At 49.2% G+C, this 27,417-nt stretch overlaps 1 protein-coding gene across 1 annotated transcript in view; it reads right to left on the reverse strand.

The window, feature by feature from the left end:
- Window positions 1–27,417, reverse strand: part of LOC147125354 (uncharacterized) — a 100,251-nt gene that overhangs the window by 65,778 nt on the left and 7,056 nt on the right. Inside the window, exon 2 of the mRNA XM_085994582.1 lies at window positions 24,870–24,946. Within this exon, the coding sequence (XP_085850708.1) occupies window positions 24,870–24,946 (77 nt within the window). The remainder of the gene's footprint in view (window positions 1–24,869; window positions 24,947–27,417) is intronic.

The raw sequence follows: 27,417 nt of genomic DNA on the forward strand, positions 1-27,417 counted from the left end.
CAGGCCGGAGGGCACAGCTAACGCACCACGTGGTAGCGCAGTATTCAGCAATGAGGAGGAATTTGTTCACTCAGAGGGTGGTGAATCTTTGCAATTCTCTGCCCCAGAGAGCTGTGAATGCTGAGTCTTTGAGTATATTCAAGGCTGAGATCGATAGATTTTTGGACTCTAGGGGAATCAGGGGATATGGAGATCGGGCGGGAAAGTGGAGTTGAGGTCGATGATCAGCCATGATCTTACTAAATGGCGGAGCGGGCTCGAGGGGCCGTATGGGCGACTCCCGCTCCTATTTCTTACATTCTTATGATATTTATGACACTACCAGCTGATCTCCCGTGCAGTTGCTTGTGACTAGTCTGGGATTTGCAGCCTGTTTGTGAGGTCCAGCTACGAACCTGGCCTGTCTCTGTTGGGAAAGTGGTCGAATTAGTTGCTGCGGCCAAACCTGTCATTTTAATTCACCACTCCATTCCCACTCGGACCTCACCGTCCTTGGCCTCTTGTATTGTTCCACGGAAGCTCAACGTAAACTCGAGGAACAGCACCTCATCTTCCGATTAGGCACTCTGCAGCCTTCCGGACTCAATATCGAGTTCAACAATTTCAGATCATAAGCTCGGCCCCTATTTCATTTTTTCTTGTAACTTTTCCACTCCTTTCCCCCCCCCCCCGCTTTCCTTTTGTTTCTCTCTCACACCTGGCAGCTATCTCTTGCCCTGCCAGTACACTTTACACCTAATCTCAGCCTATTACCATCTCGTCTAGCTTCTAATCTCTTTTACTTCTTTTGTTTCTTTTATTCTTTTGTCCGATCGCAGCCCTGCCTTCGATCTAGTTTCTTTTCTTTCCAGTTTTGAAGAAGGGTTCGACCCGAAACGTCAACTCAAATTTCTCTCCACGGATGTTGCCTGACCTGCTGAGTTTTTCCAGCATTTTCTGTTGTTATTTTCGAGTTTAACTGCTGTTTGGTGAGAGAAGGTTGCAGATTGCTGGATGCTTGTAAATTTCCGGCTCCAAGAGTTGAGGTATCGATCAGCCACAATCTCATCGAATGGCAGAACAGGCTCGAGGGGCTGAATGGCCTCCTCCTGTTCCTATTGTTCCTTGTTCCAGAGCAGGAAAAAACCCCAGCATGAAATTAACGTCTTTATTTCTCTTTAATTTTTTTACACCTTGAAGTGTGACGTCCGACATCGGACGAATACATTCAAAACTTTTATACGTAAAGATAGCGAAGATGAGCAAGGCGGGGGCAAACACGTATATCCAAGGGAATTTGAAAACCGCTATTATTTAATAAATCTGGCATTTTGGATTCTGAGAGAGTAACCGATTCTGCCTTTACAGCCCATACTCAGTGACATGAATCAGTCATTCATGAAAGAAAGACTTATGAAATAACACTGAGCGGCCTACGGGTGGCGCTGTCCAGGGAGAGTATAAATACTTGGGCACGGGCCCAGCTTGCGCAGGACATTCTTAACAGGAACTAGTGAAGGACACAACTAGACCTCCATGTTGTAAAACAGTTGATTAAAGCTTTGTTTAACGCTTAGACCAAGTGCCTAGTAGTTTTCTTACGTCACTCAGCTTAAAATGTTTTAAATATTCACACAATGTGGGGTCATTTTGACCTTGCGCGATGGTTTAAACCGGGTGATAGTGAGTTGGCAGACTGTTTTCCATTTCGCCCAACTGAAGTCAATGGAAATAAAAATGAGGAAAGATATAAAACAAGCTGCTAACTCACTATCGTCCATTTTAACACTTTGGCACGAAGCCAAAATTAACTTCAAAGAGTTTACCATTTGACAGATTTACGCTTTCGCTGTTGCCGTCAAAAGTATTTTATCTGAGCTAGGAAATGTTGGATTACTATACATAATAAGGTATTGGCATTGTAAATCTTTCTACACATGCTCCACAGGAGCTATCTCTGACTGAAACTGTCCCATCTGCTGATTGTTCAATACCTGCCTCAGTTGATTATAAATCTGTGACAGATTCGTTTTAATGCAGAATAAAAGTAAAGCAATTGAATATTTTGAAACGTAATTGAAATCAAGTTCGCATCTTCCAGTGCAAATTGCGTGCGTCAGCCGTGGCTCAGTGGGTAGCACACTCGCCACAGAGTCCGAAGGTTGTGGGTTTAAGTTCCACTCCAGGGACTGGAGCACAAAAATCTAGGCTGACGCTCCAGTGCAGTGCTGAGGGAGTGCGGCACTGTCGGAGGTGCTGCCTTTCAGATGCGATGTTAAACCGAGGCCCCGTCTGCTCTCTCACATGGGTGTAAATGATCCCATGGCACTATTTTGAAGAGGGGCAGGGGGAGTGATCTCCGGTGTCCTGGCTAATATTTCTTCCTCAAACAACATAACAAAAGCAGATTACCTGGTCGTTATCACATTGCTGTTTGTGGGAGCTTGCTGTGTGCAAATTGGCTGCCGCATTTCCTACATTACAACAGTGACTACACTTCAAAAGTACTTCATTGGCTGTAAAGCACTTTGGGACGTTCGGTGGCCGTGAAAGGCGCTATAGAAATGCAAGTTTTTCTTTTTTTCAAAAGATGTGTTTGACAGGATTTTTAAAAATAATAGCGTTGTCCGTGATTAGTATTTTAGATGTTACAACACTAACCCTACTAGAACTGTTGGTAAATAAAACAACATTGGAATTGTGCCAGAGATAACAGTGCTCAATTGTAATAATTTAAGTGCATTAAGATGAATAACATATTAAGAGTTTTGATTTTCCACCTTGGTCATTGATAAATAGGAAAGAAAATGTCTGTCGTTATCAAGTAAATGGTGCGTCCACTACACACTTCCTCGGGGAAATGTATTTTTACGCAGCGAGTTGTTGTGATCTGGAACACGCTGCCTGAAAGGGCGGTGGAAGCAGATTCAACAGTAACTTTCAAAAGGGAACTGGATAAATACTTGAAGGTAAAATAATTGCAGCACTATGGGGAAAGAGAGAGGGAGTGGGACTAGTTGGATAGCTCTACCAAAGACTTCTGAATGGCCTCTTTCTGTGCTGTATAATTCTATGATTCTATGATCCTGTCTGTTATACTTCAGATATCACAGAATGTCCACTACAGACTTCCATGTTACAATCTTTTTTAAAGTATGAAAATAAATAAAGTCAGCCATTTAGAATTTACAGAAAACAGTTTCTAGCAAAAGAAGATAGTTCATAATTGGACCTTCCCACAAAGCTAGATTTCTGATCACCAAACTGAACAACAAATAGGCTTTGAATCAACTCATTTAATGTTTACATATCGATTAAACTTTGTTGTCTCAAAGGAACACAACTTCAGCTTAATAGAAAAATAATACATCATGCATTACATATAAATGCCGTGGCTACTAGAACAGGTCAGAGGCTGGGTATTCTGCGGCGAGTGCCTCACCTCCTGACTCTCCAAAGCTTTTCCACCATCTACAAGGTACAAGCAAGGAGTGTGATGGAATACTCTCCACTTGCCTGGATGAGTGTAGCTCCAACAACACTCAAGAAGCTCAACACCATCCAGGACAAAGCAGCCCGCTTGATTGGCACCCCATCCACCACCTTAAACATTCACTCCCTCCACCACCGGCGCACCGTGGCTGCAGTGTGTACCATCTACAAGATGTACTGCAGCAACTCGCCAATGCTTCTTTGGCAGCACCTCCCAAACCCGCGACCTCTTCCACCTAGAAGGACATGAGGAGAGATTGGGTCGATTGGGCTTATACTCGCTGGAGTTTAGAAGAATGAGAGGGGATCTCATTGAAACTTATAAAATTCTAACAGGACTAGACAGACTAGATGCAGGAAGGATGTTCCCGATGGCGGGGGAGTCCAGAACCAGGGGTCACAGTCTAAGGATAAGGGATAAGCCATTTAGGACTGAGATGAGGAGGAATTTCTTCACCCAGAGAGTGGTGAACCTGTGGAATTCTCTACCACAGAAGGCAGTTGAGGCCAATTCATTAAATATATTCAAGAAGGTGTTAGATATATTTCTTAAGGCTAAAGGGATCAAGGGATATGGGGAGAAGGCAGGGACAGGGTACTGAATTTGGATGATCAACCATGATCTCATTAAATGGCGGAGCAGGCTCGAGGGGCCGAATGGCCTACTCCTGCTCCTATCTTCTATGATAAGGGCAGCAGACGCATGGGAGCACCACCACCTCCAAGTTCCCCTCCACGTTACACACCATCCTGACTTGGAAATATATTGGCTGTTCCTTCATCGTCGCTGGGTCAAAATCCTGGAACTCCCTCCCTAACAGCACTGTGGGAGCACCTTCACCACATGGACTGCACCGGTTCAAGAAGGCGGCTCACCACCTTCTCAAGGGCAATTAGGGACGGGCAATAAATGCTGGCCTTGCCAGCGATGCCCACATCCCATGAATGAATTTTTTTTTTTTAATGGCATAATTTTGCTTTCCTTATAACATATTGGGTTAGATTTTAAACTTGCTGCCTTGGCTTAAAATTGGTGGTGCAGATTGGCAGTTATAGACTCTGCCTGATTTTGTTTACATTGATTGGGCGGTTTCTAAAACGAGCAGCCAGTCTGGAACATCAGTTTTCCATCCGGTTAGCACGTTATATCATTTGACATACTGTGAGCACTGGCACAGGAGATAATTACAAGTCTAGTGCGTGGCCATCACTCTTCAGACATCAACTTGAGCTGAACAATCTTGATAAAGATATTCAAAAAAGGGTAGAAGAAAGCTCGTCATTTCCTGTTGGTTTTTTATGACCCTGATAATCCAGCCCCTCCCCAAGGACGGGAAGGCAGCTATGGATACGTTCCTCTATCTGACCACGCTGTGTCTATCTAGGAGTGAGTGCAAGGTTTAAACACAGCTTCATCTTAATAGCTACACATCTGTTCATGAGTTCCCAGACTCTCTGACAGCAATGCTGACACAGACAGTGAGCCTTTGACCCTTCCTCCATCTTCTCCCTTGACATTATTTATTTAAGCCTGATCTAGATTCCTGGACAATGTTTACAAAGAACATACTGCATACTTTACAACAGCAACATCTTGCATTTATATAGCGCCTCTAACGTGGTTAAATATTCCAAGGAGCTTGACAGGAGCGATTATCAGACAAAATTTGACACCCAGCCACATAAGGAGATATTAGAACTGGTGACCAAAAGGTTGGTCAAAGAGGTTTGTTTTAAAGAGCGTCTTAAAGGAGGAGAGACAGAGAGGTTTAGGGAAGGAATTCCAGAGCTTAGGGCCCAGGCAACTGAAGGCACGGCCGCCAATGGTGGGACGAAGGAAAACTGAAAATACTTCTGCATTTTACTCTCCATTCATACACTAAAAATGGGGAAGTGTTGAGATACCGCGGCAAACGTGGGAGTCGAGACCAGAGCTAGTAAACAGAACAGCTTTTTATTTCAGCCTCATGGCAAAACAGGAACTGGAAGAGCCCGCGCCTGACTTAAATACTCCCCAGACAGGAAGTGCTCCCGGCAGCCTGTCCCTGTGGGAAACAAGTTGCTGGAGGAAAGGGCCCCCGGTTGGGGGCGTCTGCTTGAACTGTCCGTACCGCCGTGAGCGGATTGTGTCCAGTGGTGGCGTGTCACCACAGAGCTCCCCCCAGAATCCGCTTAGGAGGAGTGGACGAGTCGTGACGGTGGTCTGATGGTTCTGCCGCAGCGGCTCTGCGTGATCGCCGGTCTAGTTGGCGGGGCCTGACGGTTCGCCGCCGGCTGTGCTGGCTTGCTGGCGGGATGGCCTCTAGTTGGAGGCCGGGCCACGGGGACCTGTTCCCCTGGTTCTGTGTGTGCTGGTTTGAGCCGGTCGATGGAGACTGTCTCGACTCTGTCGCCGAGTCGCAGCTTGCAGACCTTGTCCCCGGTTTGTAGTACTCGTACGGTCCGTCGTACGGGGGTCGCAGGGGTCCGCGGTGCGCGTCGTGTCGCACGAAGACGAAGCGCGCCTGCTGTAAATTTGGCGGAACGTGAGGTGCGAGTTCGCCGTGTCGGTTGACCGGAAGTGGGGCGAACTGCTGAGCGGAAGAGAAAAAGTTGAGCTGCTGCTGGTCGGCCGACCAAGGCGTGGTGGCCTCCGGAAGGAATTCGCCTGGGACGCGCAGCGGTTGTCCGTAGACTAACTCCGCTGCCGAGGACTGGAGGTCTTCTTTGACCGCGGTGCGTAGGCCTAGTAGTACCCATGGTAGGCGGTCAGTCCAGGTACTGTCCTGCAGGCTGGCGCGGAGTGAGGCCTTGAGTGACCGGTGGAAGCGTTCACAAAGCCCGTTGGCCTGCGGGTGGTACGCCGAGGTTCGGTGGAGCGTCACACCGAGGTTGCGTGCTGTGGCCGTCCAGAGTTCGGAGGTGAACTGGGCGCCTCTGTCGGAGGTTATGTCGGCCGGTACGCCGAACCTCGCTACCCAGGTGTTAACGAACGCCCTGGCGATGTCGGCTGTGGTGGTGGAGGTCAGCGGCACTGCCTCAGGCCAGCGTGTGTAGCGGTCGACCATCGTGAGGAGATAAGTCTGGCCTTGCAATGGCGGCAGGGGCCCGACGATGTCGACGTGTACGTGGTCGAAGCGGCGGCTGGGTACCTCGAAGTCTCCCAGGGGTGCTTTTGTATGCCGTTGTACCTTAGCCCGTTGGCAGGCGAGGCAGGAGGTGGCCCAAGTCCGAACATCTCTGCTGAGGCCGCGCCAGACGAAACGCTGGGAGAGGAGTTTGACGGACGCGCGGGAACCCGGGTGGGAGAGCCCGTGGAGCGCGTCGAAGACGCGGCGGCGCCAGGTTTCAGGGACGACCGGCCTGGGTTGGCTGAGTGTGATGTCGCAAGTAACTGCCGTGGCTTCGGGCCCGTGCGCGACCTTGGCTAGGCGTAGCCCTGGCAGGCTGGTAGCCGCCGAGAGGAGGTCTGGGTCTGTGAGCTGGGCCGCTGCTAGTTGTGCGTAGTCGACCGCGAGGTGATTCGCGCAGATGGCGGGACGGGAAAGGCAGTCGGCGACAACGTTGTCTCTACCGGAGACGTGCTGGATGTCCGTGGTAAACTCGGACACGGCCGCGAGCTGGCGCTGCTGCCGAGCGGACCAGGGTTCGGTGTGCTTGGCCATCGCGTATGTGAGTGGCTTGTGGTCCACGTACGTGGTGAAGGGGCGGCCTTCCAGGAGGAACCTGAAATGGCGGACCGACAGGTGGAGCGCGAGAAGCTCGCGGTCGAAAGTGGAGTATTTGACCTCCGGGGGGCGCAGTTGGCGGCTGTAGAAGGCGAGTGGCTGCCACGCGCCATTAACCCACTGCTTGAACACGGCCCCGACCGCGTGGTCGGAGGCGTCGGTGGTGAGCGCGACCCGGGCGTCGGCCCTCGGGTGCGCGAGCAGAGTGGCGTCGGCGAGCGCGTTTTTGGTGGCATCGAAGGCGGCTGACGTGTCAGTGGTCCAGGCTATGGCCATCTTGCCGGATTTACCTCGGAGGGAGTCGTATAGGGGCTTCATGAGGGCTGCAGCTCTGGGGATGAACCTGTTGTAGAAGTTCACCATCCCGAGGAACTCCTGGAGGCCCTTGATGGTTGTGGGGCGGGGGAACTGCTGGACAGCCTGCACCTTGTTGGGCAGGGGGACGGCCCCAGCAGGGGTGATGTGGTGACCGAGAAAATCGATCTCGGTTAGGCCGAATTGGCACTTCGCCGGGCTGAGGATGAGCCCGTGTTGGGCTAGGCGCCCGAACAGGACGCGAAGGTGTTCGAGGTGTTCCTGTTTGGAGGAGCTGGCCACGAGAATGTCATCTAGATAGACGAATAGGAAGTTCAGGTCCCGCAGGACCGAGTCCATAAGGCGCTGGAAAGCCTGGGCTGCATTCTTGAGGCCGAAGGGCATCCTCAGGAACTCGAGCAGGCCGAATGGGGTGATGACGGCCGTTTTGGGGATGACCGCGGGGTGTACGGCGACTTGGTGGTAACCGCGCACCAGGTCGACTTTGGAAAAGACGGTTCGTCCGGCCAGTCAGGCCGAAAAGTCCTGGATGTGAGGCACCGGGTATCGGTCGGGGGTGGTGGCGTCGTTAAGGCGGCGGTAGTCCCCACAAGGGCGCCAGCCTCTGCCGGGCTTAGGGGCGATGTGGAGGGGCGAGGCCCAGGGGATGCTGGAGCGGCGGATGATGCCGAGTTGTTCCATGGTGGTGAACTCGGCCCGCGCGATTTCCAGCTTGGCCGGGTTGAGCCTGCGGGCGTGGGCAGAAACTGGAGGGCCGGTGGTGGGGATATAGTTCTCCACCCCGTGTTTGGCGGCTTTGGCCAAAAAGGTCGGGTTGGTGAGGGCGGGAAGTCCTCCACGTCCACGGCCCTGGCGAGGCAGTAGGTCGTCAGGCCGGCCGAACGGTCCCGGGTAAAGGCGTCGGGGATGGTGGCCATAGTGTTGGCGTCGATGAGGCGGTGCCTCGGAATGTCGACAAGGAGGCCGTGGGCACGTAGGAAGTCGGCGCCGATGAGTGGGCAGAGGACCTCGGCGGTGAGGAACTCCCAGCGGTAGCGGCGGCCCGCGAGGTCGAGCGTGACCATGCGGGTGCCATATGTGCGGATGTCCGAGCCATTGGCGGCGGCCAGCGTGATACCTCGTGTGCCGTGTTGGATTTCGAGGGTGGAGGCGGGGGTGATGCTGTGCTGGGCCCCTGTGTCGCACAGAAATCGGCGGTTGGTTCTGTCGTCAGTGACGTACAGTAGAGGCCCCTTTTGCCCCACGGCCATCGCGGGGGCCGGTGCGGGGGGGGAATTGAAGGTACACGGTGGCGTGCAGCGTTTGGCCTTAGTGCCAAAACGGGTGTGGTAGTAACAGTGGCCCGGAGTGGTAGGGTGGGCGGGCCTGGTGGGCCGGGGAGACCGCGTGGTCGTTGCCACAAGATCGGGCATGACGTCGCGCGCGGACTGTGCAGAGAGCAGCCGGTCGGCCTTTTCTGCTATGTCATTCAGGTCCGTGGAGCCGGACTCCACAATGAGCGGGCGGATGCTGGCGGGAAGCTGCCGAATGAAAAGCGTGCGAAAGAGGGCGCCGGGAGGCTTGTCGTCCGCGAGGGACAGCATGTGGGAAAGCAGGTCTGATGGTGAAGCGTCACCGAGACCGGGGAGGTCAAGGAGTTGGCAGTGACGCTGGTAAGAGGACGTTTGAAATTTTTTAAGGAGCGCAGCCTTCAGATGTTCGTACTTGCCAGTCTGTGGTGGGACCTGCAGCGCTGCCCAAACTTTGGGGACGGTCGCGTACGTGAGCGAGGAGACAAGGTAGTCGTACTTCGTGGTGTCGCCTGTGATGCCTTTCAGCCGGAATCTGGACTCGGCTTGAACGAACCAGGCTTCGGCCAAGTTTTCCCAAAAGTCTGGTAATTTAACCGTGACTGCGTTTGTATCCGCCATGCTAGCTTAGGATTCGTCCTGAGCGTCGGGGTCACCAGTGTTGAGATACCGCGGCAAACGTGGGAGTCGAGACCAGAGCTAGTAAACAGAACAGCTTTTTATTTCAGCCTCATGGCAAAACAGGAACTGGAAGAGCCCGCGCCTGACTTAAATACTCCCCAGACAGGAAGTGCTCCCGGCAGCCTGTCCCTGTGGGAAACAAGTTGCTGGAGGAAAGGGCCCCCGGTTGGGGGCGTCTGCTTGAACTGTACGTACCGCCGTGAGCGGATTGTGTCCAGTGGTGGCGTGTTGCCACAGAAGATATAAAACCGTAAACTAATGTCTTTGGTGACCGGAACCTAATGCTATAGAAACCTGATGCTCGGGCTCACTGCGCGTGGAGTAGCAGATCAGCTGTGATCCCGACCACAGTCGATGCCTGATCCTGACTGCACTATCACGCAGGGGCACTAGGTGAGTGAAGACTGCAGATCACCCGAAGAGTCTCTTGGGCACCCTTTGGTGGTTAGATCAAAAGTAGCATCATCATGGGGCTTGGGATTGGGTCCAGTCCCTGCCACGACAACTGGACAATGGCGTATCTAACAGGGCGACCTCAAATGGGGGGGGCGGCCTGTGGGGTGGGGGTGGGGTGGCAACATTAAATAAGTACTGCAGTGTCAACCGTGGCTCAGTTTGTAGCACCCTTGCCTCTGAGGCACAAGGTTGTTGTTACGTCTATGTATAATAAGACACAGACTGCGGAGAACGGTACAACAGGTGTTTACTCAACGTGGCTCACACTGCAACTGATCAGTACAGATTACTACTCAGTGTTATATACAGGTGTGGTCACTGCCGGTACTGCAGTATACATGAGCTGTAAAACATAGTTCCCCCCTTAAAGGTATATACATTACAGTTGTGTGTTTCAAGATCTACTCCATAGGACTCGAGCACAAAATCTAGTCTGATGCTCCAGTGCTAGTGCTGAGGGAGCGCCGCACCGTCTGGAGGTGCCGTCTTTCGGATGAGACATTAAACCGAGGCCCCGTCTGCCCCCTCAGGTGGACACACAAGATCCCATGGCTGCTATTGCGAAGAAGAGCAGGGAAGGTGTCCTGGGGCCAATATTTATCCCTCAACCAACATCACTAAAAATAGTTTATCTGGTCATTATCACATTGCTGTTTGTGGGAGCTTACTGTGCGCAAATTGGCTGCTGCCTTTCCCACATTACAACAGTGACTACACTCCAAAAAAGTACTTCATTGGCTGTAAAGCGCTTTGGGACGTCCGGTGGTCATGAAAAGCGCCATAGAAATGCAAGTCTTTCTTTCTTTATACTATTTTGAACGCCAAGATAAATCTAATGACATCCATTTTAAGCCTAACTGAAAGCAAGTAGTTTTTAAAAATGTAATGAGCCGTTTAGTGTTAAGCTATTAGTCGAAAATGTTACCATTTACCAATACCTAGTCCAAGAATTACTAAAAAACAGAAGTTATTACTTGATTCTTTTTTGTTAACTGCCTTAACATTAGATGGAGTTAATTTGAAGCAGTTAGTTCTTAAAACTCTTTCAACATTTATTTCCTCACCCACTGAGGAGCAATAACTTCTGATAGCTTTCAGGTGTTCCAGTAAGTTATGTTGTGATCTGGAACGCGCTGCCTGAAAGGGCGGAGGAAGCAGATTCAATAGTAACTGTCAAAAGGGCAATTGGACCTTAACTTGAAAAGGAGAAATTTGCAGGGCTTTGGGGGAAGAGCAGGGCGGGGGGGGGGGGGGGGGGTGGCGGGGGCAGCGGGACTTATCGGAGAGCTCTTTTCAAAGAACCGGCACAGGCACGATGGGCCGAAAGGCCTCCTTCTGTGCTGTGAGATTCTTGGAAGGCAACTAAGTTTTATGGCAATGCCACGTGTTTTATTTACTCAGACTTTTAACGTGATCCAACACAAGTCAATGTGTGTGTGTGTGTGTGTGTGTGCTTGCAGTGAAGGAAGGTAGCATATCAACCGGAAGTTAAATAAAAAACTGTTATTGCTGCCAGAGCTTGAATAACAAGGAAATTCTATGGGCTGGATTTTGATACTGGAGGCGTATAGGAGGCGGGACTGCAACTTTCGGGGTTGTACGCGATTTTCACTTGATTGACCTTGTTGAGCCCGCCCAGCAGACTCAGCAGGCCAATTAAGGGCCACCCAGCAACCGGTGATGTCACAGATTGATATTTCATCTGTCAAGAGCTTTTGACAGATGAAATATCAACGTTTGATAGCTCTTTGAAGCTGTCAAACGCTGATAATCTGTACTCCAAGTTAATTCCTTCCTCTCGGGCTGATTAAGAGATCTCTCCCGAACAGAAAGCTGAATGCTGCAGATTTTGACAGATCGCGGCCATTCTGCTTTCTGTGCCGGTGAGATGAGGGACTCCCGAGACCTGAAGGAAGGAAGGCTGTAAAGGTAAGTAAAGGTAAGTAAAACTTCTTCAAACACTTTACACACACCAAACACACCTACCTCTGCACTCATGCACCCATCACTCACCTGAACACCGGACATCTCGAACCCTCCAAGACCTTCAGCCCGACGGTCCGCCTCGCTAACTTGGCGTGGTTTGGAGCCGTCGGGAATCCCACACTTCAGGGATAAAAATAGCGATTGGGCTAAAAACTGCCTGTTAACTGGCAGTTAATTGGCACTAATCCCCTTCCCACCTCGGGGAGGCGGGTCCCAGTGCGGGTCGGGTATACGCCTCCTTTGAAACTGGCATGGAGGCGGGTTGGAGGCGGGATGGCTCCGTGCCCCCCGATTTCGTGATTTTAACCCCCCCCGCACGCCTCCAATCCCGCCTCCACAGCCCAATGAAAATCCTGCCCTACATGCTTACTATATCTGATCAGGCCTGCCTGACACCCAGCTTGGCAGCGATTCCTTTTCAGGTCTTTTTTGTGTTGTCGGCGTCGTTTTACACATAAAAGTTCAGCAGCATATTTGCGTTCTGAGATAAGTTATAAAAATGACTGCTGCACTGGGCTTTCTGAATGAACGGTTTGAGCCCCTCCACGCTCTGCTCTGAATTTACTGGGGTTCGAAAAAAAAAAACCTCCGCCAACGACTCCAAGTGGTTCGCTATGTTAGGGGATTGCATTCATTTTTATTTTTTAATTTTGGGGGTTAAACTCGCACCGAGTCCCATTCGCCCATCACCCCTTGTGCTCGCTGACCTACACTGGCTCCCGGTTAAGCAACGCCTCGATTTCAAAATTCTCATCCATGTTTTCAAATCCCTCCATGGCCCTCGCCCCCTCCCTATCTCTGTAATCTCCTCCAGCCCTACAACCCCCCCAAGATATCTGCGCTCCTCCAATTCTGCCCTTTTGAGGATCCCTGATTATAATCGCTCAACCATTGGTGGCCGTGCCTTCTGTTGCCTAGGCCCTAAGCTCTGGAATTCCCTGCCTAAACCTCTCCGCCTCGCTACCTCTCTTTCCTCCTTTAAGACGCTCCTTAAAACCTACCTCTTTGACCAAGCTTTTGGTCACCTGCCCTAATTTCTCCTGATGTGGCTCGGTGTCAAATTTTTTGTCTTTTAATACTCCTGTGAAGCGCCTTGGGACGTTTTAAGGCCCAAAAATGGTGGGCAGGAAGCGTGCGAACACTTGCGATGGGTAGCGTGCCACCCGCCATATTGGGTGAAGACAAACAACAGGGGTGCGATCTTGACAGCCCTGGGGAGGCGGGTTTGGAGGCAGGACTGCTGGGAAAATGGCAGAATCTGTGGGCGGGTACCCATCCTGTGCCATCTTCCCGGGAGGCGGGCAGCTGACCCGCGCTGGGTCCCATCTCCTGGAGGCGGGAAGGGGATTACAGCCACTTAACTGCCTGTTAACAGATAAGAGCATTATCCCCATTTTGCCCTCACAAGTGCAGGCTTTCCGAAAGCTGTGAACCTCGCCAGGGTCAGCGAGGCGAGCAGTGGGTCTGCGGGGGTCGGAGAGGTGCAAAAGTGAGCTGTGAAGGTAAGTGATGGGTGCAAGTGAGGAGAGGTGAGTATGTGAGGTGAGTGGAAAGTGATAGACTCATCAAACAACAGAGAATGTCAGTGTTTGACAGCTTCACAGAGCTGTCAAACGATGACAATTCAGCTGTCAAAATTTTTTAACAGATGACACATCATACGTTGACGTTCTCTGTAACCGGCTTCCCCTTAATTGGCCTGCTAAGCCCGCTGGGCGGGTTTAACAAGGTCAATCAAGGGAAAATAGCATGGGTTGGCCAAAAGTCGATGGAGGCGGGACTGAAACCCAACAAGTGGGAGTCCCGCCTCCAAAAGCTCCCCATTGGCAAAATCCAGCCCGAGGTGTCCTTTATCCACGTCTGAAGCAGGCATAGACCTTTTACAAATGCAAATAAAGGGTCTACCGCCTGCTCCATGACCCGCTTCAACGTTGGTTTGCCCCGGTGTGCCGAAAAGTGGGCGCTCCCAAACTTAACCCTTAATATTCATCTTCCAGGGGGTCCAGGACTTAATCCCAGGCTGAACCCTCACGTTGTTCTCCACTTCCGCTGTACAGCGGCCTGGTACACTGGTTCCACCAGGTGCATCGACGGTCGATCCTGCCCCCACACCGACTAAAAGACAGGGCCCCCGCTCCCGTGCCCCATCCCTGCTCCCCGCTCCAGGCCCCATCCCTGCTCCCCGCTCCAGGCCCCATCCCTGCTCCCCGCTCCAGGCCCCATCCCTGCTCCCCGCTCCAGGCCCCATCCCTGCTCCCCGCTCCAGGCCCCATCCCTGCTCCCCGCTCCAGGCCCCATCCCTGCTCCCCGCTCCAGGCCCCACCCCCCACTTACATCGCTGGCTCGTGTGCGGCAGGCGAGAGGCTCCACCCCTTACCAGCTCAAGCAGGAAATTCCCGTGGAAGGAAGGCCGGGACTCGGCCTATCTGGGCTTGGGCCTAGTTTCCAATACATCCTGCAGATTGTTGGGGCCAATATCTTTACCCACCAAACCCCTGGAAGAGCCTTATTATATCTCTGAAAGCATTACATGGAGTGGCAAACACAACAACTTGCATTTATATAGCACCATTAAGGGAGTGAAGGGTTGTGGGGAGTGGGCGGGGAAGTGGATTTGAGCCCAGGATCAGCCATGATCTCATTGAAAGGCGGAGCAGGCTCGAGGGGCCAAGTGGCCTATTCCTGCTCCTATTTCCTATGTTCTTATGTTCTTAACGTAGTAAAACATTCTAAGGCACTTCACAGGAGTGATTTTCAAACAAAGTGTGACACAGAGCTACAAAAGGCGATATTTGGACGGGTGAGAGGTAGGTTTTAAGGAGCACCCTGAAGGAGGAAAGAGAAAGATGGAGAGGTTTTGGGAGGGAATTCCAGTGCCTAGGGCCTAGACAGTTGTAGGTCTAGATTGTTACAGTCATACTGAGTGACGTAAGAAAACTACCGGGCACTTGGTCTGAGTATTAAGCAAAGCTTTAATCAACTGTTTTACAACATGGAGATCAAGTTGTGTCCTTCACTAGTTCCTGTTAAAGAATGTCCTGAGCAAGCTGGGCCCATGCCCGAGTATTTATACTCTCCCTGGACAGCGCCACCAGCAGGCCGCCCAGTATCATTTCATAAGTCATTTCCACATGAATGACAAGAGTCATGTCACTGAGTGCTTGTGATTCTAGTAGAAATTAGAATCATCAGAATTTTAATGTACGATATTTGTCGAAGGAGTAGTCCAACTTTAAGCGTTATTATAGATGGTTAAACCCTAAGTACTAAGATCCTTTTGAGAATATGAGTATCAACAGAGAATTAAGGACTGACAAAGATATTTGGAGAAATGGATCGCAGCCTGATTCACTCATCTGCTTTCCTGAAGGTTGATTTATGTTGCAGCTGTGAGCTTTCAACTTTGAAGGAATTTGGGGGAAGGGGAATTTTAGAAAAGTGTAAGCATAGATAGCAACATGATTTAGGAGGCTGCCTAAACACTTCAAGGGAAGAAAGAACTTGCAATTATATAGCGTCGCTCATGGGCTCAGGACGTCCCGTCGTGCTTCACAGCTAATGAAGCACTTTTTGAATTGGAGTTGATGTAAGAAAACTACTAGGCACTTGGTCTAAACATTAAACAAAGCTTTAATCAACTGTTTTACAACATGGAAGTCTAGTTGTGTCCTTCACTAGTTCCTGTTAAGAATGTCCTGCGCAAGCTGGGCCCGTGCCCGAGTATATATACTCTCCCTGGACAGCACCACCCGTAGGCCGCTCAGTATTATTTCATAAGTCTTTCTTTCATGAATGACTGATTCATGTCAGGAGTCACCGTTGTAATCTGGGGAAAAGCAGCAGCCAATTTGCGCACAGCAAGCTCCCATGAACAGCAATGAGATAAATGACCAGATCATCGTTTTTTTGTTTAATGGTTGGTGGTTGAGGGATAGGAGACCTCGCCCTGCTCGTCTTTGAGTAGTGCAGTGGGGACATTTTACATCCACCTGAGAGGGCAGGCGAGGGCTCAGATTGATGTGGGGCACGGGGCTCTGGTGAGCGCCAAGCCACCAATATTTTAATCACTCGCACGCCCCATTCTCGCCGGGTACTTGGCGTGGGGGGGGCGGGGTGCGGTGGAGGAGTTAAAAATCGGGTCTTTTGACTGTCCCTGCGCGAGAGTAAAGTGCACGATGCTCCACAATGCAATTACGCAGAGTAACGTCAAGGTATCTGCACCACCCAAACAGTCATGCTGGGAACTGATGGAATGCACGGCACATCTGGCTGGCAGGATGTTGTGATGTCTGTTCACCATTGAACCCTGCAAATCCTTCACGGAGCCAGGCCCCGCAGGTTACCAGCTAACGGCATGATAAATCATCCCAAGTTGCTAAGCTGCTAATGTTATATTAAATCAGATAGTAGGAGTGAATGTTTAAGCTTGGCAGGGTGCAACTCCAGAAGACATCAATCCAAATCTGAAGCCTGAGCGTCGAGCCTGCTGCAGAAGCGAGTGAGTGATCTTGCCCACATCAGCAAGGACATACGAACATACATACGAACATACGAATTAGGAGCAGGAGTAGGCCACTCGGCCCCTCGAGCCTGCTCCGCCATTCAATAAGATCATGGCTGATCCGATTACTCCACATTCCCACCTACCCCCGATAACTTTTCACCCCCCTTGCTTATCAAGAATCTATCTAGCTCTGCCTTAAAAATATTCAAAGACTCTGCTTCCACCGCCCTCTGAGGAAGAGACTTCCAAAGACTCATGACCCTCACACCAATCCACCACTTGGCCAACACAGATCAAGTATTCCACCCACAAATTACCAGGAGTTGGAAGCTCGCCCCCTGGGTATGAGATGGTCAGAGAAAGCCAGATATGTACCTAGAAAAACAGACACAGGCAAAATTCAATTGTAGGCAAGGCTTTGAACTGAAACCTGTCAGGACAAACAAAGAACCCAAACTAGTGATAGGAACATAGGAACATGGGAAAAGGAGGAGGCCATTCAGCCCCTCGAGCCTGTTCCGCCTTTAAATGAGATTATGGCTGATCTGTATATTAACTCCATCGATCCGCCTTGGTTCCACATCTCTTAATACCCTTGCCTAATAAAAGTATATCTATTCAAATCCAAGTTTAGATCAGTTTGAATCTTATTTGGGTTTGATACGTGTTTCTGCCGGATTTCATTGATAAAAGTGGAATTTGAGTTGTCGACGTGAGATCAGATTGTTCTGACTCTTACTCTATGGACTTGTAACTTTAACGGGTTTTATACGTAGAGGTAATATTATTAACACTACCAGCTAAAAACACACACGAAGCACATGGCCAGATGAACGGATAGTGCCATGGTGAGCTGTAACCCTCTTTGTAGCGTTAAAAGCTGTCATTCGTAAAACCAGTGCTCTCTCCAACTTCCTCTCATCATATTGTCCTCATTGATTTTAACTGCAGCATTGAATCCTTTTCTGTTTGTCTTGCAATCTAATCTGGCACTTGGCACATAAACATGAGAAGCAACTTGCCACTTCAAGGCCTGTTCCTGTAGCGTCTGGAAGCAATTTCGAATGTTACACAGACGTGCCATGTAATTACTTTGGAAAAAAGAAGGGTGCTTGTGCTGGCTGATGGGATTTACATAGCCACCCATTATTGTTATCTGTAACACAAGGCGGGGGTTAAACCGCAGCAGCAGTCAGTACCATTTTTATTCTTTGTGCAGTCAGATTTTTTTTTATTCCCGGGTACTGCTAACCGCATCTTTGCTCACATGTTATTAGCTTGCAGAAAAATCTCGTTCTAACAGCCCACAATGTTTTAGTTAGAAAATTGCCAAACTTGTGGATAGGAAAGGATTGACACATAGCTTTCATGAAACAGAGACTCCATTGGAAGTGTCTCTCCAGCTTAATTAAGACGCAAGCGTCTTGACTCGTACTGGTGGTTGATTTGCTTTGGCCTGTGACCCACCCACCCACCCCCCAGAGGAATGGTATGCAGCGAAACAGAACTTGTGAGTGAATTCAGTGAAGACGTAAAAGTATTTTACTAAACGGCCATTACGACTGGAGATTCCACTCCAGCTCATGCTGTCAGACCTAAGAAGAAAACAGCAGCCCTTAGGCACTGGCCGTTCACAGCTGGGATCTGGGTTCAAAAATTCAACCCCGACTGATGGGTCGGGTGAAGGTCTCTTTCATCTGCTGGCTGTATGGGGGTCTTGTGTGAAACGAGCTTTGGGCCGTCTCAATCCAGTTCCTGGCGGATGTGGGCCTACATCACAAAGGGGCCCCAAAATTCGGCACAGATTGTCACTCCCACTCAGAAAAGCCAAAGAATAGCTGGAGTGGAAAATCGAAAAAAAGTAAGTGCCCCACCGGTGCGCTTCTGAGGTTGGGGCTGAGGCACGTTGTGGGAGCAGGCTAGGGCCGCCAGCCCCCCAGGATTGTCCGGGATTCTCCAGGAATGACAAGTTAATCTCCTGGCCACTGCCGGCAGCAACACCCAGGAGAATAATCAAAAGGGACATTAAAAACAACAGTGTGTGTGTTTGTGTGTTTGTTATCCCCAATTTCTTGGAACACTTTCATTTATTAGTTCTAAAACTAACTGGGACAAAAAAAATGTTGTTTGGCCAGACAAAGCGGGTGGAGGCGGGGAGGACACGTGATTTAAGCTCCAGGAATTCGTCCAGCCAGAGGTGGTGACCCCTGGGCCGACTGGAGGGAGCTTTACTCTGTATCTGGTTGTACTGTCGCTGGCCTGGGAATGCTCGGTGCTGACGATGGGTGCAGGAAACAGGAAGAGGTCCATTCCTCGCATCTTGATGAGCATTAAAAAAAAAAGTCGTTTCATCTGCTGCTTATGAGAAACTGCTGTATTTATTCTTCGCAATCAAATGATGCTACACGCGTCCTGTTCAAAAAATTTATTGTAAAAGATCCTTTCACTGTTTGGGAATTGCGGTTATTTTAGACAATTGTGTTGGGTGTGATTTAAAGTTCCCCTTCGTAATAATACGAGCAACATCGGAACAGGAGTGGGCCATTCAGCCCCTCGAGCCTGTTCCGCCATTCAATTAGATCACGGCTGATCCATATCTTAACTCCATCCTCCCGCCTTGGTACCGTAACCCTTAACAAAAATCTTGCTTAACAAAAATCTATCAATCTCAGTTTTGAAATTTTCAATTGACCCCCCCAGCCTCAACAGCTATTTTGATGAAAGTGTTCCAGATTTCCACCACCCTTTGTGTGAAGAAGTGCTTCCTGACATCACCCCTGAACGGCCTGGCTCTAATTTTAATGTTATGCCCCTCTTGTTCTGGACTCCCCCCACCAGAGGAAATAGTTTCTCTCTATCTACCCGATCAAATCCTTCAACCATCTTAAACACCTGAACTGTGCTGAAGCTGCACGTACAAAGGAAACAATCCCATCCTAATCATATCTATCTATCCAGCAGTAGGAATAATGGGGGATCAATTAGAATGTACACAAACATCGTCAATAACCTTGCTGAGTGAATCAACTGGACATTACTTCATGGGTGAAGTGCTTGAGGAAGTTTTCATGCAGTTATTCAGTGGTGACTTGCCAGGCAGTTTACTTTATGCTGAAGATTTTAAAGACATTGGCACAGCTTTGTCCATAGGTATGATGCCATCAGGGTTTCTTGCCAATAGAGCATAAAACCTTGGGTGGCAGCCACGATCCAGATGCACGATTAGGCTTTTTCTTGTCGAACATGCGTTTCTGGGCAGCATTCTCCCCGTCTACCTCACCACAGTTGGGAAATAATGAAACTGCTTGATAATATTGCTGGGAAGTGCTGGAGTATTTTCACCTGATTGAGACTGGTGTGCCTCGTTAACCCTTTAGACTGCCAACAGGTCCGGGGTAATTCAGTCTTCCCGGGCCGTACATGGAACACACGTGTGTGCTACTTTAATTGTTCATTTCGATGAGCAGAGCGGCCAAGACAACAATGGATTGTTTCCCCATTCCTGTTCAGTAAATCCGTGCTGCAGACAGCGTTGGACTGCACAGCGGTGAGCTGCCATCTGGGGCCGCCTTAAAAGTTCACAAAGCAGCCAGTTATGGAAAGAAAAACGTGACCTGAAGCTATGTTGATCCTGCCTGTGGCCTGACCTTTACAGAAGGCCATTCAAGACAAGAGCCCATTGGAATCTTTTCTTCACCACATGGCACTAGTGCCTCAATGTACTAGTGTTTAATTATAGATTTGTCTCTTTATTTTGTTGAAGTACTTGAACATTTAAAAATCTTGGCCCCAAATACAGACCATGGGATACAAGTGTGCGAGTGCTTAAAGGGGAAAAATTGGCTTGCGCCCCCTTTGCGGCGCTAATTTTGCCGGGGCACTACTTTTAGTGCTCCGAAAAAGTTAGCGCCGCCGCGCCCGAAATTCAATGGTAGCGCCCCAAGCAAGAAGTGGGGCTCTACTGGAAGCGCTCCCCCTCCCTCTTGGGGCGCTCCCATAGAATATCGCGGCGCTACGTGCAGCAGCGCCACGCCCGTCGGCACGTAGCGCCGCGGTACTGCAGGCCTCCCTCCCCTGATTAAAGGGGAGTGGCCTAGCACAGCGCGCACTGGGGGCCCTGCTGGACCACCAGGGAGCCGGGTGCCGGGCAAAAAAGAGCCTGGCACTCAAGAGGAGTGCCGAGCTGAGCGATCGCGGCCGGCACCCCGCGGGAGGAGGGTAGAGGGGGGCAGGTGCTGGAAGGCGGTCCAAAGAAAATGGCCGCCCGGCACCTGCCCTTTAATTAGCACCGTCACGGCTGCAAACACGGCACCCTGACCCTGTCGGACATACAGAGTCAATAGTAGCTTTCAAAAGGGAATTAGATAAATACGTGAAGGAGAAAAAATTGCAGGGATGCGGGGAATGAGCGGGGGAGTGGGACTGACTGGATTGCTCTTCGAAAGAGCTGGCGCAGCCTCGATGGGTCGAATGGCCTCCTTCTGTGCTGCAATATTCAAATGATTCTATGAAATTACCTTCTCTGTGAAATAATCTCTCTATTTTAAATGGGTTAGCTCTTCTGCCAAAATGGTGGAGAAAGGAATTTGACACAAATGAGTTAAAGATTTGTAAGATGTCAGTACCAGTTATTTACAGGCTCTAATATACTTCGGGCCTGTAGTACATTGTCCTCCTCTAGCCACCAGCTAGTGGCCAGGGCTGAGGCCTAGTTGATCCTTACTGGTTGGGAACAGGGAGGCACTGCAAAAAGGGCCACGGGCTGGGCATGGTTCATCTGAAGTAGTCACGTTCAAAAAAAGACATTGGCCCAGAACTTCGGGTCTCCACGGGTGAGTACGCACGGGGTACTCACCCGTAGGCCCAATGGAAGTGCCGGTTTCCTGCATGCACTGCGCATGCGCGGGAAACCGGCACTTCCATTCCCCTGAAAGCAGGGGTTAAGAGGTTGAATGCGTGCGCAGGAGAGGCTGAGCGTGCGCATCGAACTTCCGTTTTTTTTACAGGTTTTCCCGGGAGGGTAAGTCTCCAGAAGTTACACATTTAAAAAGCAGTCACAAGGCCTGCTTTTTACAAGGTAAGTGGTGAATTAATTAAAATTAAAACATTTTTTCCACAGGTTTATTATTTTTAAATACTTTAAGAACATAAGAACATAAGAAATAGGAGCAGGAGTAGGCCAATTGGTCCCTCGAGCCTGCTCCGCCATTCAATAAGATCATGGCTGATCTGATCCTAACCGCCAATCCACTATGACAGGACTATCTCCTGAATCTAACAGCATTAGACACACGAAAACAGGAGCAGGATCAGGCTACACGGCCCCTGGGCCCGCTCCGCTACCCACAGGGCCATGACCTATCCGAACCTAGACTCATGTCCAAATTCCTGCCCGCTCCCCGTAACCCTTAATTCCCTTTTCTACTAGGAAACTGTCTATTTCTGTTTTAAATTTATGTAATGATGTAGCTTCGACAGCTTTTTGGGGCAGCATATTCCATGGACCTACCACCCTCTGAGTGAAGTAGTTCCTCCTCATCTCAGTTTTGAAAGAGCAGCCCCTTATTCTAAGACTATGCCCCCTAGTTCTAGTTTCACCCATCATCTGGAACATCCTCCCTGCATCCACCCGATCCAACCCCTTCATAATCTTATATGTTTCAATAAGATCGCCTCTCATTCTTCTGAACTCCAATGAGTAGAGTCCCAATCTACTCAACCTCTCCTCATATGTCCATCCCCTCATCCCCGGGATTAATCGAGTGAACCTTCTTTGTACTGACTCGAGAGCAAGTATGTCCTTTCTTAAGTATGGACACCAAAACTGTATGCAGTATTCCAGGTGCGGTCTCACCAATACCTTGTACAACTGAAGCAATACCTCCCTATTTTTATATTCTATCCCCCTAGCAATGAAGGCCAACATTCCATTGGCCTTCTTAATCACTTGCTGCACCTGCATACTAACCTTTTGAGTTTTGTGCACCAGGACCCCCAGATCCCTTTGTACTTCAGTACTTTCAAGTTTCTTGCCATTAAGATAATAACTTGCTCTACGATTTTTCCTGCCAAAGTGCATAACCTCACACTTTCCAGTATTGTATTCCATCTGCCAAATCTCTGCCCACTTACTTAGCCTGTCTATGTCCCCTTGCAGGTTTTTTATGTCCTCCTCACTCACTACTTTCCCTCCCATCTTAGTATCATCTGCAAACTTTGATGTGTTACACTCGGTCCCCTCCTCCAAATCGTTAATATAGATTGTAAAGAGTTGGGGACCCAGCACTGACCCCTGCGGAACACCACTGGTTACTGATTGCCAGTCTGAATATGAACCATTTATCCCAACTCTCTGCCTTCTGTTAGATAGCCAATCCTCTATCCATGCCAGAATATTACCCCCAATCCCGTGATTTTTTATCTTAAGCAATAATCTTTTGTGTGGCACCTTGTCAAATGCCTTTTGGAAGTCTAAATACACTACGTCCACTGGTTCACCTTTATCCACCCTATATGTTACTTCCTCAAAGAACTCCAGCAAATTTGTCAAACATGACTTCCCCTTCATAAAACCATGCTGACTTTGTCTTATTAAATTATGATTATCCAAATGTCCTGTTACTGTCTCCTTAATAATGGACTTAAAGCAAGATAAGTTTATTTTTAGCCCCGTTAGAAAATAAAATTATTTTTTCAAAAATTTAAATTATTGTTTAAAATAGTTATTTCATGTAATTTATAGTTTATTTAAAAAATGTGGTTTTTAAAAATTTATTTGAAGATTTAGTGATGTTTTAGGGCCCGTAGTATTTATAAGTTTTGACAGCTCTTCCTGTCAAACTTATGAATGGAGCATTCCCTGCTCCGATTGGCTCCCCATGGCCCACGTGATCCCAGGGGATGCTTCGAACTAACTGCGCCCCTGGGATACGCAAGCACTGCGCGCCGGCAGTTGGAGGAGGCCCAGGATCGGAATTCCACGCGGGCCCACAGCACAACGGCCGGCGCGCTAGGTAAGTGCAGGTTGGGGGCTTGCACCCGCAGGAAGCCCCCGACCCGAATTTCTGGGCCAATGACTCATACTAGATCTCAGGGTCTTAAACCAATTCATTTCTTATTCAAGGTGGTCACTGTCACATCTGCTGAACATGTTGGGGAAGGAAATTAACTTAAAATGGAAGGATGCCAGATTTATGCTGCTTCACTTGACTGTGTTTGATTAAGTTGAATACTGACGTCTGGAAAGCTTTGTACACCTTGTAGTGGAAAAACTGTCCAACTGGTATTTGTCATCACCCATTTTGATTTTCAGGACCCTCAAGTGTGCGTAGATACACAAATCAACTGACACCAAAGCCCTGGTACCACTGACCATGAAATAAGGATAGTTGGTGAGGCCTGTGACAATCGGATTGGAAAGTATACAGGGCAGCATCCTTGAAGGATTGGAGGATATTGGGTTTACTTTATAAGGACAAAGGAATTTAGGAAGAGGAGGGGGCCATTGAGCCTCTCGAGTCTGTTCCGCCATTCAATGAGATCGTGGCTGATCTGCAACCTAACTCCATATTCTGTACCCGCCTTTGCCCCATATCCCTTAATACCTTTGGTTAACAAAAATCTATCAATCTCAGATTTAAAATTAACAATTGATCTCGCATCAATTGCCGTTTGCGGAAGAGAGTTCCAAACTTCTACCACCCTTTGTGTGTAGAACTGTTTCCTAATTTCTCGCCTGAAAGGTCTGGCTCTAATTTTTAGACTATGCCCCTAGTCCTAGAATCCCCAACCAGCGGAAATAGTTTCTCTCTCTCTACCCTATCTGTTCCCCTTAATACCTTGAAAGCTTTGGTCAGATCACCCCATAACCTTCTAAATTCTAGGGAATACAACCTTAATTTGTGTAATCTCTCCTCGTAACTTAACCCTTGAAGTCCGGGTATCAATTCAATTCAATTCAAATCGCTTTATTGGCATGACAAGTTACATCTTATGTTGCCAAAGCATCGGAAAACATTCATGTTTGTTCAAAAAATACAGATCTATCCATACAGTGTATAAACAGATATATCCCTGAGTGTATAAATATACTTTCATATAATTTATATATACTCTTTTCTTATATTTAGTGGTTGTCCCTCTGTTTCATTCTGGTAAACCTACGCTGCACTCCCTCCAAGGCCAATATATCCTTTCTTTCTTGTTGTAATGATATTGGAAAATCAATTTGCCAGTTTGAACAGCTCGTGAACACTGGAGAAAGTCAGAAACTTTTACCAAGGGAAATAATCAGCTGTAAAACATTTAAGGTTGAAATGATGTGAAGACTGTCACCGACCTTTCACCACTGTCTATACACTACTCACTGCTCAGCAGGTGAGGGCCCGAGCAACTAGTTTCAACACAGAGCTCTTTCGACTTGCAAATAATGCTAAATGGGTAAAGTCGGAAATGATGTACCTGAACATTCTTCATTGAATTCTGAAGCCTCCGAAGCCTGTCTTACATCTGGCAGTCCCGTAGCCATAATATAATCTCTGTGGGGGGAGAAGTAAGAGTATTACTTTTCGTACCTTATAATCGTGCACTCAACCCTAAATTGCATCGCGTCTTTGTCTGGCAGGGTCAAAACAAATTACATTTATATAGCGTCTTTAACATAGTAAAACGTCCCAAGGCGCTTCACAGGAGCGTTATCCAATTACATTTGTCACCGAGCCACATAAGGAGCTATTAGGACAGGTGACTAAAACCTTGGCCAAAGGGATAGGTTTTAAGGAGCAACTTAAAATCCCTCCATGGCCTCGCTCTTCCCTATCTCTTTAACCTCCTTCAGCCCTACAACCCTCCGAGATAGCATTGCTCCTCCAATTCTGGCCTCTTGCACATCCCCGATTTTAATCGCTCCACCATTGGCGGCCGTGCCTTCAGCTGCCGAGGCCCTAAGCTCTGAAGTTCACTCCCGAAACTTCTCCACCTCTCCACCTCTCTTTCCTCCTTTAAGATGCTCCTTAAAACCTACCTCTTTGACCAAGCTTTCGGTCATCTGCCCTAATTTGTCCTTATGTGGCTCGGTATTAAATTTTATTTGATTATGCTCCTGTGAAGCGATTTGGGATATTTTACTGTGTTAAAGGTGTTACATAAATGAAAGTTGTTGGTAAAGGAGGGCAGAGAGGTAGAAAGGCGGAGAGGTAGAAAGGCGGAGAGGTAGAAAGGCGGAGAGGTAGAAAGGCGGAGAGGTTTAGGGAGGGAATTCCAGAGCTTGGGACCCAGGCAGCTGAAGGCATTGCTGCCAATGGTGGAGTGAAGAAAATCGGAGATGCCCAAGAGGCCAGAATTGGAGGAGCGCAGAGATCTCGGAGGGTTGTAGGGCTGGAGGAGGTTACAGAGATAGGGAGGGGGGGCGAGGCCATGGAGAGATTTGAAAAGAAGCATTTGTTGCATCTCACGTACAGTCAAGTGAGTGAAAACTAGAAAAGAACCACACAACCTAAAAAGATTTTATCTGGAAGATATTTCTGTCTCTCCTGCAGACAGACAGACCTTTATAATATACCCTTGATTATTACCGGCTGTTCGGTGTCTCATGATTCCTCAGCACAAAAAAATATAATTTAATGACTGAACGTTACTGAATTCTAAATAAAAACAGCAGACCCAGTCATAAAGTTTTTCCAACAAATGCTTTGGTATGTGACTGGTGTTAATCCAATTTGATCCCTCCCCCTCCCACTCTTTCTCTCTCCTCCGCTCCGCCACCCACTCACTGAGCTGGGACACTTGGACCATCCAGAAAGCAGACATTCCGCGCAGAGTGTCCGTGTTGCTACAGAATATTTTTTCTGTGGAGTGGAAGAATGCTTCCCTTCCCTCCCCCCCCCTCGCCCAACCCCCACCCCTCCACTTTCCCTCCCTTCTCCTAATGATCCGACTCAAGCTCACCTCTAAGGAAAGCATCAATCAAGAATGGGATTCAGATTTTTTTTTTTTTTTTTTTAAAAAGACTTGGGCCGAAAAATTCAGTTGCTTTGCGAGTCCCTAAGAGGGTGCTAACGGGGCACAAAACAACTAGCGCCTGGCATTTATATAGCACCTTTCACAACCTCAGGCCGTCCCAAAGCGCTTTACAGCCAATGAAGTACTTCTGATGCGTAGTCACTGTTGTAATGTAGGAAACGCACAACAAGCTCCCAAAAACAGCGAAATTCAGCGGCAGGTTAGAGGCGGTGCTAACCGTTCGCACCCCACGGTGCTGCACCGCCGGTGATGATGTCATCGCCGTGCGCAGCACCCCCGCTCGCGCCCTGGCCGCGATCTTTGGTAGCGCCCCCGACTTACCGCCGGACGCTATGTCCGATGGGGTCAGGGGGGCCTACCTGCGGCCGGGGCAGCGCAAATTAAAAGGGAGGTGCCGGGCGGCCATTTTTGTTGCCGGCCGCCTGCCAGCATCTGCCCCCTCTGCCGTCCCCGGCCTCCTCTGAAGGCCCCCCCCCCCCACCGCCGTGGAGTGCCAGCTGCGCTCCGTGAGCCCGGCACTTCCCTCTTGGGGCACTACCGGTGAATTTTGGCTGCGGGGTCACTAATTTTTTCGGGGCGTTAAAAGTAGCGCCCCAGTGAAGTTAGCGCCCCAAAGGGGGCGCGACTCAATTTTTCCCCCTTGCATTTATATAGCCCCTTTCACAACCTCAGGCCATCCCAAAGCGCTTTACAGCCAATGAAGTACTTCTGATGCGTAGTCACTGTTGTAATGTAGGAAACGCGGCAGCCAATTTGTGCACAGCAAGCTCCCAAAAAGCAGCAAAGAGATAACGACCAGATCATCTGCCTTTTTTAGTGATGTTGGTTGAGGGATAAATATTGGCCCAGGACACCGAGAAGAACTCCCCAGCTCTTCTTAGAAATAATGACCATGGGATCTTTGACATCCACTTGAGGACAGCAGATGGGGGGCCTCGGTTTTACATCTCATCGGAAAGACGGCACCTCTGACAGTGCAGCACTCCAC

The sequence above is a fragment of the Somniosus microcephalus genome, chromosome 1 (genome assembly GCF_052327205.1).
Source record: "Somniosus microcephalus isolate GS21.2 chromosome 1, FLI_Smic_1.0, whole genome shotgun sequence".
Lineage (NCBI taxonomy): Eukaryota > Metazoa > Chordata > Chondrichthyes > Squaliformes > Somniosidae > Somniosus > Somniosus microcephalus.